Source organism: Pteropus vampyrus, unplaced genomic scaffold (genome assembly GCF_000151845.1).
Source record: "Pteropus vampyrus isolate Shadow unplaced genomic scaffold, Pvam_2.0 Scaffold139, whole genome shotgun sequence".
In the NCBI taxonomy this organism is placed as follows: Eukaryota; Metazoa; Chordata; class Mammalia; order Chiroptera; family Pteropodidae; genus Pteropus; species Pteropus vampyrus.
The window spans coordinates 503,678-515,901 of record NW_011888920.1 but is presented as its reverse complement, the minus strand read 5'-3'; the positions used below and the strand labels follow the sequence as shown (position 1 = coordinate 515,901).

General features: G+C 34.4%; 1 protein-coding gene across 1 annotated transcript in view; it reads right to left on the bottom strand.

Annotated features, from left to right (window-relative positions):
- The window catches only part of DYNC2H1 (dynein cytoplasmic 2 heavy chain 1), a 274,915-nt gene that overhangs the window by 22,905 nt on the left and 239,786 nt on the right, over window positions 1-12,224 (bottom strand). Inside the window, exon 81 of the mRNA XM_023535396.1 lies at window positions 9,816-9,905. Within this exon, the coding sequence (XP_023391164.1) occupies window positions 9,816-9,905 (90 nt within the window). The remainder of the gene's footprint in view (window positions 1-9,815; window positions 9,906-12,224) is intronic.

The following is a 12,224-nucleotide window of genomic DNA, read 5'->3' as shown; positions in this document are numbered from 1 at the left end:
GGGTTGCTTTCTTACCTCGTTTAAGTTTCTGTTTAAACATCGCCTCATTAAGAGAGGCCTTACATGACCACTCACACTAAAATGTTATTCTCTTTAACCTAACTCAATTTCTAGCTCCTTTAATCTACATCAATTTTCTTTATAACATCCTGATTTTATTAGAAGTAAAGTTCAGTTTAGCTTCAATATTTGCCTGAGATCTATTGTTTGAATTACCTTCTGGTAGGCCCAATATATAATGCCTACTTAAAAATTGTCCTGACATCCTAGAAATGAATAACATAAATATTTACATAAGCACAAATGTTACTACTCTATCTAATAAGTGTAACAAAGTTACTAATGTCAACAAGGCATGACATTTAGATTTTAGATTATTTACTATCATGTATAGATGGGCATTTTATATGCCACTTGAAGTAAAAAATAACATGTGCTCTATAGGTTAAAATTATTTTATTCTAAATTATAGTATGTATTTATTATTGCAAGAGTAAAATATAAAAAAAAAGATTGTAAAACGTTATGTAAAAAAATTAAAAACTCTAGAGTTCAACAAATAAACAGATCGATAACAATCCAAATACTAGGAGAAAATGCAATAGGTAGAGCAGGAATAATGTTAGAAGCATTTTAGTCAAGAACTAGTAATACAAATTTAACTAAAAGTACAACATACATATTGGGCTATGCTGAAATCTGGATCTCTGTAAAAGATTTTTTGACATATTTGTATTGGCAACATTAAATTTTAAGAACAAAATTTAATTGTAGGGTATTAGTTCTATTTAACTGTGAGTTCTTCACGGGAAGTATGAGTTGGGAATACTCCCTGTCTTGTGAGGATGAAGTAATAATGCACTATCTCAAAATGAATATCTTTGCCATCTCAAAATTTCTCAAGGAGGAAAAACATCTCTAATGTCATTCACAAAACTATCAACATAAGTCATCTTCGATCCAGATATCAAAATAAAATGAAATTTGTTTAAGCTGTGGATCTTATGTTCAAAGTTCTTCCTAGAAAATGTATTACTGACATATATTTTCCTAAACTATTTTACTATATAAAAACAAATTAATATTATTAATAGTATCATTAAATAGTCTACTTCAAAATTATGTGCAATAAACAATTAGATAAGCATATACAACCCCAAATGCACATATGAAAACAAGGACCTAGTAGACCTATATAATCTGATTTACACATGTAACAACATATAAGTTAACAATGAAACCAATCACTGCTTTCTTTGCTTATGAAGAGTTTTCCGGTTGCAAATAGCTATCAACAAAATGATCTGATAGAAGATACATTATAGAATGGAAAATCAGCATGCACTTATCATTGACAATGGAACAAATGTGGTGAAGGATATGATTGATTTGGAAATTAAAAGTACACAATGTTTTGTTCACAACCTTCTATTATGTTTTCAGAAATAATAACAGCATTTGATAGGACAGACTTATTGATTATGGCAGAAAAACTGTCAACCACTATTATTGTTTTTCTTTAGCCAAAGACAAAACTAAATGGCATAAAAGACATTTGCAATTGCCTTGTTATATACTAATAAACTATGCTTAAACAAGATGTAATAGAAGCCTTTAACTGGTAAAACCAAGGAGAGCTTTGAAGCACTATTTTGAAAATAAGGGCACAACGTAGCAGATATTACTAACAGAATCACTGTTCACTTGCAGGGCAAGTAATTTCTTTGCTAGAACCTACTGAATCTTTAAGAAATCAAACTTGTCATAAGAGTTTAAATATTCTTTGCATGTTTTCTGCTGTAAAGATCCTCTTATTATGCTACTCCAGAAAGATGATGAAATTGGTATGCATATGATGAAAGCTGAGGTGCAGATAAAAATTCATGGAAGATTTTGTTATCTTGAAAGCCAATTATGTTGCTGTACTGTCACATTTCTAGAACCAAGATTTATCTTCTGCAATCAGTACGAACAGCAGTTTATAGGATTGCTTCTTTAACATTGTGGACCATCACAGACCATGGACTACTGTTTAGTATTCCAAATGTGCAAGATAGTTGACCACGGGGAGAATTTATCAGCTGACAGTGTTGAGAAATTACTGTCCCTATACAAAATCTGACTCCTAAAATTTTGCAATGCCACTGCTACAGTAATAGCTATATTTTACTGGATAAAATTTCAGATATATAAACCCTAAATTCATTCTATGATAGTGATAATCCAGTTTAAAGTTTGGCTGTATTTTAATCTAAAACATCAGGATTTTGGCTAAGATGTATTTTTCTATGCAATTCTAATATTAATAATTTATTTGTTTATATTATCTCCTTCACTAACTGTAGAGATTCCTATTTCATGTTTTCTTTTCTGCTGTGTTTTTCCAGCTTTTAGAGAGGTGGATGGCACATAATAAAAGCTCAATAAATAATCACTGAATGAATGTTAAAAAATATATATGAATAAAATACATCCAAAAAAGTAGCTCTTCTAGCTTAGTATATCAAAATAGGGATGCTGGAGGTTTTAGACTACATATAACTTTTCCAATTTTGTATATGTAAATCTTCCTATGAATAATTATATTGAGTACCCACTATGTGTAAAAAAACACTGTACTAAAGACTGCGAGAGTTAAAATGAGTTAGAAAAATTAAGAGTTTCCTTTTTCAGGAATGCAAAGTATACAGAACTTTCAAAAATAGAGTACAACAATCCAGAAAATGAATAAACAATAAACTGCAATTTTAAAAGGATTACTTTTTAAAGTTTGGGATATTAAGACAATGCAAGTTTTCAAATGTTAGATTGCGGAGTACAGTATAAACTATAATGTTTATTGGGTCGATTTAGATAGAAGCAGAAATCTCATATAATGGATACTATACAATACATCTTGGGAGGGTAAATCATGATTGGGAAATATGAAAGAGATTTATGTCAGTTTGTTAAGATTAACTGAATCAACAGAAATTTATTGAAAAACCTACTTATGCGAGCCACTGTTCTACACGCTTTTATAGAGCAGCAAATAGACAAAAATCCCTACCATTATGAAGCTTACATTTTAGTGGAGGAATACAGAGAAAATAAATTAAGTAAATAAGTAAAGTGTATTTTATATATTTTATATTACATGGAGATATAGGTTATGGAAAAAAATAAAGAAGGAAAAGAGGATAAAAAGTATCAAGGAAGGGGCAGAGTTGCAATTTAAAATAGGTCAGTCGGGGAAGTTCCCACTGAGAGGTGATGTTTGCACAAAGAGATAAAGAAACTTCCTTGCAGATTCTGCGGAAGCGTACTCCAAGTAGAAGAAACACTAAAAATAAAGTTCCTCTGAGGGAGCGTGCCAGGTTGATCACTGAATAGCAAGGAGACCAGTAGGACTGGAACAGAATAAATGAGGGAGCAAAAAGTCGGAGAGGAAATGAGAAGGGTAATGAATAGGCCTGATCTTGATTTGTAGGTTGTTGTAAAAATTCCGTTACTCTGGATGAGAAGAGAAATCATCAGGAAATTTTCCAAAAGAGGAGTGATAGAATCTGACTCACACTTTAACCAGAACATTCAGGCTGCTGGGTTGAGAACCAACCAGAAAGGGACAAAGATGGAAGCAGGATGAGTTAGGTAGCCGCTGCATTAACAATGACTTCGGTTGAGGCAGTAGCTGTGAAAGTGGTGAAAGGAGTCCCTGAATATATTTTGAACATGGAGGCAAGATAATTCTTCTGGTAGAATGAATACAGAGTACGACAAGGGAAGAGTTAACAACGGTTCCAAGACTTCGCGCCTGTGCCACAAAAAGTATGGAGTTGCCACGTACTTTTATGGGAGTAACTGAGGGTAACACAAGTTTTTTCAGAAAGAGCAGGAGTTCAATGTTTAATATATTAACTTTGAGATGTTTATTAAACATCTAAATGAAAATACTGAGTAAGCACCAGAGTTAGGAGAGAGGGCTGGGCTGGAACTATAAATCTGAGAATAATCAAAGTTTTAGTGGGATTTAAAGTCATGAGATCACTACACGCAGAGTATAGATAGAAAAGGTCAGAGGACTGAGCTCTAGAGAATCCAGCATTAGACATGAGGGAGCAGAAAAGTCAGTGAAGTAGACAGATAAGAAGAAAACGGAAGTATACAGTGACCTGGAGACCGACTTATAAAAAGGTTTTAAGGCAGAGAGAGCGACTTTCTTTTTTAAATATGGCTGATGGGTTATGGTATGATCAAAAACTCCAGCATATTATTATGAAAGGGTGCTTCAGTGTGAGTTCTCTCATTTTCGTGTAATTCTCATAAACTATTTAAGTACTCTTGAATTTGAAGTTTTATTTTTCCCATCTTTAAAACTGAAATAATATCCACCACATATGTCATATTACTAGATTCCATGTAAAGTACATATATGTCTAACATCCAATATGTGGTCAGGTCTTGTTAATATTCATTTTTTCTTTCTAATCTTCGCTGGATCATTTAAAAAGTTTGAATATATGTTTGAAGTGGTGCACTGAAAAAAAGGAAGTGATCTGAAGTTCAAATTTAGGTAACTAGTACAATTCGCTGCTAGGGAAGTGAGAAGAGCTATTTAGAGAGATCCAAAAGGGTATAATGAGACACATTTCTGATGTAGAAATGTCAGGTATGACTCCTTAGAGATATGATAGGGTTAAAGGGGAAGTAGTAAGAGCTAGAGTCTCACAGATTTTTTTTTTTTTTTCAGTAAATCCACCTTTCTGAAATGGGCAATAGAAGTAAAATGCAATTTAAAAAATTTTTTAAAAAGCCATCTCTGTGGCTAAGGTAATAATGGTAATAAGCATCTTAGCAGACATTCTAGAAACTAAATATTAATTTGAATGAAAGACAGGAAGCAGAACCTAAAAGGAATCTCAGGGAAACACAAGCACGAAGGAGGTCTAAGGGCTGATACTAGAGAAAAAAATCTGCTTCCCAGCATGGCAAAGTGCTAGGGGTTGGAAGGAAGCAACATAATATTAGCATCTGCTGGTAGACGCTAATACATAGTGCCCATCTAATACATAGTGTCCATTTAGGCCTAATTTAGACTTAATTCAGGTCACTGCAGGAGGACCAATCTGGGGACAGTGTGGACAGGAGATAGCAGTGAGAGATTCTATGTTTCGGTACTTCTGCTATTTACTCCCATAGAACTCTACTCCCTTTATCGTTTTGATTGTTATTGTTTATTTAGTTGCCTTCCTTTCCTGATAAACTCTAAGGATAGTTCATATGTCATGCGGAATGGCATTTATTAACAATAACAACAATAACTAATTCTATTTATTTCTTAGATCTCCCCAGACTTCAAGGTCCCTAATAGTTTATATGAACAAGATTCCTTCATAAAAGGGAAGGGTGGTAGGATTTGGTAGTATGTAAGTATGCCTTAGCTTGAGTTAGGCCAAAAAAACTGAGTAGAGTTCAAGTCACAGTAAATTTTAACATGAAAGACACAGTACTTAAGCAAAAGCTCAGTCTTAAATAATAAGCATGAAAGCTTGCCACTGACACTTGGCATTCCAACTCTGGTTAGCAGTAGAAATACACAGGGGAGACATTCAGGAGTCCATTAAGATTAGAATCCTAGGTCTGTTTAGCATACCTAAGCCTAACTGAGTACTAGGGATGAAGGACTATATACCCTAGCTTAGATGAAATCAATTCATGAGCTAGGTTGGAACACAAACTGCAGGTATAGAGTCAAGGGATCCAACAATGAGAAGTTGAGATTATAAAGACACAAGAACAAAGGCAGATGCTGACACCATGAAGATTTATGAACTGGGTAGAGAACATACTAGAATTTAAAATGATCAACACAGAATATACTGGGGAGACATGCTACAGGGGCTGTTCCGCAAGCAAATGGCAAAGTGACAAGTAGAAATCAGGAACCAAAGAAACTCTCAGAAGATGTTATTTCTGAAGAAAAGGTAGAAAAATTTGAAGCCAGGAAAATAATTCTAAGGTCCTAATAGGATATAAGCTATCTAGTCTACTCTTTAGTCATTTATTTATTTGGCAGACAGTATGCTAGGTATTGGAACTACAGTGGAAGTTAAAAAAAAAGAGAGTCCTTGCTCTAAAAGATCTTACAGAGTGGAGACCAGAGAATGAATAATGCCAGATTGCCTGAAATACACTATGGCTGAATTTCTTGGGCACCTAAGGATTCTTTGGTTTTCTCAAAATTACCAACATTCAGAGGAGTCTTAAACCTGATGCCAAGTAGTAGACTGAGACTCTATATTGCAAAAGTAACCCTCTAAAACATGATCTGATTTCCCTCCTTAATATCCTGCAATGATTCCTTTCTGCCCTTAGGATCAAATATAATTCCTTAATATAGTATTGTGACTTGGCCCTCCTGCCCCTGCAGCCTAATTTCTGAACATCCCTTCTTCCTGCACTCTATGCTTTGCTTTTAGTTACTCAAAAACACAAGGCTTTCTCCTGACTCTGGTTTTCCTCTTATCCAGCACATTCTTCACTCTACTCCTTGCTCGGTCTATTCCTTTCAAGTTCTCAGCTAAGCATCACTTCCCTGTTCCCCTGTAGGTACTCCTGCTATTTGCTCCCATAGTTCTGTACTTCCTTTTCATTCTTACTGTTGTTGCTATTTATTCAGTTGTCTATCTTTTCTGATAAATTGAAAAATCCTTGGGACATGATGTATGTCTATTTTGTTTATCATTCTCCATTCAGCAACCTTGGCACAATGTTTGGAACCAAGAGTTTTTAACTGCTAAAGTGAATGAATGTAAAAAATGTAAATTTTGTGAGGCAGGACCTATATCAATTTACTAACCATTGTATCTGTACTACTTCACTTAGAGCCTAGCATAAAGTAGCTGTTTAAAATATTTTTGACAGAAGGAAGGAAGGAAGGAAGGAAGGAAGGAAGGAAGGAAGGAAGGAAGGAAGGAAGGAAGGAAGGAAGGAAGGAAGGAAGGAAGGAAGGAAGGAAGAAAGAAATGCCACTCCTGACTCCAGTCAATCTCACTTTATTTGTACAAAACCCCTGTAATGAACAGGCACAATACATAATACTCTCAGTAGCTTGTTGTGTTTCTCTATATGTTATGTCCTAAAGTAAAAGACAGATTTTAAATAATAGCTGGAACTGAGCACAAGCTGCTGTGCATGTTTTGATCCAGTCCGATCATCATACCTTCATAAGAAAACAAAAGCTGCCATTTTCATAGGTCTTTGCAAATAAAACTTCTAATTCTTCCTGCCAACCATGCTCTCATCCCTTTCTTCCCCACCTGGCAGCCACATTGTTCCTTCTAACCTACACAAACTGCTCTGGATATGTGTCTATGAAATAGAGAATGCACATAGGAAAAGAAGGGACCTAGCAGACCCTTGACTAGATGGAAACTGAATCCCAAATTAAAGGTTACCTACCTTAGGGAGTTGGATATCTTTGTATATTTATAATGGAAAAAAAATATGGCAGGAAAACAAAACAATATAAAAACATATCCCTAAGTGGTGAAAAAAATAACAAATATTGCATATTTCCCAGTTGGAAGGATAAAAGATAAACTATAGTCAAATCTGAAAGTTATTTGAAGGTTAGGAGGGTATTTTATCATTATAATTAAGGCTAAATGCCTATAAAGCTTTTAAGAAAATTAGAAATTGCATATTTACCACCCAAAGTCAAATTTCTTTCTTTCACTATATATTTGACCCCCTTTAACTTTATCTACCTCCTCCCCTGCTCCCTTTCCCTCTGTTATTATTGAACTGTACACTTGAAACCTATATAATTTTATTAACCAGTAAATTCAGTTAAAAAAATCACACAGAAAAGTTTTCAGTTTTGATGACCAGTGCTCAATATACTCAGTATGAATAATCATGTCAGAAAAATTATATAATTCATGTAAAATTGTTTTAAATATTAATTTCAGTATCAACAACACATCATTATATGCACATAACACAATTATTAAGTGTACTTACATATACAGTGTAATATAGGCTACCATTTGTAGCAAATAAAAGTTTCTGCCCTCTATAAAAATAATCTAAAGCAAACAACACTGACAAACATATGAAGTGACAAATTATCCCAACCATGAAATTTTATCATACCAAGACCTTCAGAGCATTTCTATATTATCCGAAGAACATTGATGGACTATTTGTCCTTCCTCTTTGCCTTCTCCATCCTCCTTCCCTTTTGCCTTTCTTTCCCTCTATTCTGTTGGCATTTATTGACAAAAAGATGAATAAATCAGAGTCTTGCCTGGTTCTTCTCTACCTGCTAATTTTCACTTCATTTTCAGATCCAGTAATTTTCCCTCCAATAATCTAACAACACAGGGATTGGTTATACTAGAAGCTAAACATTCAGATGAGTCCTGATCCCTTCAAAGGAGTCCGATTTATAGGTTGGCATGATAGAGGATGAAGAGAGAAAAAAATGTAAAGACAGAAGAACAATGAAAAGAAAACCTGGAGGAAGTATCTAAAAAGATGAGAGCAGATGGAATCAAGTATATAGCTCTAATCTTGTATCTAATTCTTTTGTATTAAAACAAAAATGTTGAGGGTGGGTTCAGACAAACTGGTAGGTGGGAGAGTGAGGTAGGAATTTTCAAGTGGTCAAAGTTCATAGCTGGCATTTTCTCCGTAAAGTAAAAAGTAAGATGTTTTGCTAAGAAAAAAGGGAGGCAGTGACAGAATGGAGTCTTCAGAAAGGTAGTGAAGGTTTGAAACAATCATTGTGGAATACAGGAGCAGTGTTCAATCAATATTGGACAGTTATATCTGAAGTGTCACTAATAGAGCTAAGCAGCTTGTATACGGACAGGAACTGATCTCAGTTCAATGGTTTTCAGGAAGGATGAAGCATGATGAAAAATCAGTTAGGATAATGAAATTGCTGGAAAGAGAATGGTTAAAGTTATGTGCCATGGATTCCATGCTGAATTGGGAAGAACCAGGAAAGAAAGTGACAGACTGGGAGAACACTAAGCAGAAACAGTCTGGAAAGTCTAAGCAAGCAAGAAACTAAAAATGAAATGTGGTTGTGGTCAAAGAGTGATATGTACATTTTAGGGATTCAAAGGTAGGGCAGTAATGAGTGATGACAAGGTTAAAGATGTTGATAGGTGTGTGCACTACTAAAATAAAGCATGGATGAAGACTGCTGCGTCTAGAAGGATTCTGATCAAATTACTCACATGCTGTAAGAGTTGAAATTGTAAAGAAGGTTGTTTGTGAAGCAGGTGCAACAAGCAGAAGAAAAAAGTAGTTAAGACGACAGTGCAAAACCACAGGAAAAGGGTACATTGCACCATTTAATCTGTACCATCTGCTATATATTAAAAAAAAACAACCAAAAAAACTCGTCTTTTTTCCTCTGTATCATTCCTCTGCAGTTACCTGATGGATCACTCTGAAAACTTGATCAATTTGAAAAATAAAAAAGTTTAAAAAAAGCAGCTCGCTATGGGGGCTCCATACCCTAAAGCAAATTCATCATAGTTATGAATCAGTTTCAGTTACTCTCTATATAATTCATCTATATTATATTGTAGATTTTTCTCTAAATTTTCAAAAATCACACTAACCAGAAAGAATGTATATATTTTAAAAGAATGTTGTATAAAACACAGAAGACAAGAAATAAGAAATAAATATATGGTGCTTCATGTACAAAATCATAATATTCTCACTACTTGCCAAGAAAAGGTTATCTCAATAGACATGTCTGTAATACAATTATCATAGTCATACAAAGCAATTACTAAATAATTTAGTCTTACCTGTATTGCAAGGGCACGAGCTACAAGACCTCTAAGGTATTGTAAAGGATCTTCTGGGCCTTCCCATTTGCTCTGCCATGTGAGAGGACACTGCAATTTTAAAAAGATCAAATTAAGTTTACATATACAATATTACATATTTACAATAGCCAAGATATGAAAGCAAACTTGGTGTCGATTAAGAGATGAATGGATAAAAAAGTTGTGAGATTATATCTATATATAACAGAATATTACTCAGCCATAAAAAGAATGAAATCTTGTCATTTGCAACAACATGGATAGTCCTAGAGGGTATTATGTTAAGTGAAAAAAGTCAGACATAGAATGACAAATACCATATATGCAGTATTCACATATGTGGAATCTAAAAATACAAACAAACCAAAAGAAAATGTAAACAGACTCATAGATACAGAGAACAAACTGATGATTGCCAGAGGGGAAGGAGGTAGGGAGGGGGATGTGTGAAAAAGGTGTAGGGAAATAAGAAGTACAAACTTCCAGTTATAAAATAAATAAATCACAGGGATGTAATGTCTAGGACAGGGAATACAGTTAATAATATAGTAACTCTATATGATGACAGATGGTTACTAGACATACAGTGATCACATTATAAAGTATATAAATGCTGAATCACTATGTTGTACACCTATCTAGCTCACTCTCTCTTACTCTCTCCCTTGCTCACTCTAAGTGAAAAAGTTACCATATTGTGAGTTGCCTTATGAAGATGGCTGTGTAGTCAACAGTCAGTGAGGGCTTGAAGCCTGCCAACAGCCAGCCCATAGGCGCTCTTATAACTGCTCAATGGCCTCTGATTGCAGACTTGTGGGAGACCCCGAGACAGAACACCTAGCTAAACTACTTCCAGATTCTTAACCCACAGAAGCTGTGTCTTAATACATTATTCTTGGTTTGTGCCACTGAGTTTTAGGGCAATTTATTATGCAGCTATAGTAACTAAGAGCTACCGATATTAGTGTTAAGTATAATACATTCATTCAATAAATGTTTAAGTCCCTACTGTTCATCCATTCAGCAATTACTCATTGAGTATCTACAATGTTTGAGCATTATAAAGTCCTTAATACCACAGAGCTTATATTTTGCTTGGGGATAAAGGCAAAAAATTTATTATTATTCATTATAAGAGGATTACATAGTGTTAAATTCTACGTAGAGAATTAAATAAATGTGATATGATAAATGTGATATGACATGTTAGTGATATGACAGAAGGCTTTGGGGAATAAAAGATAAACAAAATATAGTCTTTACCCTACAGAGCAATAGAACAAAGGTAGAAAGAACCAATAAAGGAGATACACAGCTAAAATCCCTTGTGGTGCTTTAATAATGGGTTATAAAACATGTCTGAAGTTTAGAGAAGAAAATGAGTTAATCGAAGAAGTCTTAATAAAGGAGGTAGCTGTTAAGTTTTGAAAGCAGTATTGCATTTTGGCAAAGGTAGAAAGAACTGGAGGGAACTTTTTAAGCTAATATTTATTGGGTGCTTACTATGTGTTAGTCACTGTGCTGAGTGCTCGGAAGCAGGTACTATTATAACTTCCATTTTACAGAGAAGAAAATGGAGACACAAAGAGAACAGCTTGTCCAACACCACAGAGTTGGTAAATGGCAAGTCCATGTTGTCAACCCCGGCAATCTGGCTCTACAGTGTGTTTGTCAGTATCAATACTCCCTTCAACATATTTTACATTTCTGTATCTACTGCATCATTTGAGATTCAACTTAGATGATTATGTATTGAGAATTAAAATTACAATGATGAAGAAATAACAGTTAGAGTAGGTTTATTTAACTAAATTTTTTAAAAAAACTAAATGATAGAGAATTTGAACCCAGGTCTAATCTTAAATGTTAGCATATTTTTGCTATCCCATGCTTTTCACGAAAGTAGAACTATATGGGCAGGTTGTTCATTTCTTCGTTTACTCTTTCAAGTATCAATTAATTGATTACTCAGCAGGCATCTGTTAAATAGCTGCTATTTAGAAATTATCTGTTAGGTTCTGGGGATACAAATTTATAACACAATTCCTGTCCATAAAAGCTTGTGCTAGAGGGGGAAATAGAAAATAAGAGAGATAGCTATAAACAATACAGTGAGTTCCCTGATCATGACAAGCACTGTGCTCATAAAACACAAACATGGGGTATGCCAAATCCAAACTCAGTATAAGGGCAAGAGCCAGGAAAGGCTTTCTGGTGGAGATAATGCTTGAGGTGAGTCTCAAAAGATTAACAGTTTATATAGTCAAGTAAAGCAAGACAGCAGGAAAAGGAAGCAGCATCAGTAAAGGAAAACATGAGAGAATTGGGCTGATGAATTAAGGACCAGACCAGGAAGTGTTTGGATGTTTATATTAAGGAGCTTAATCT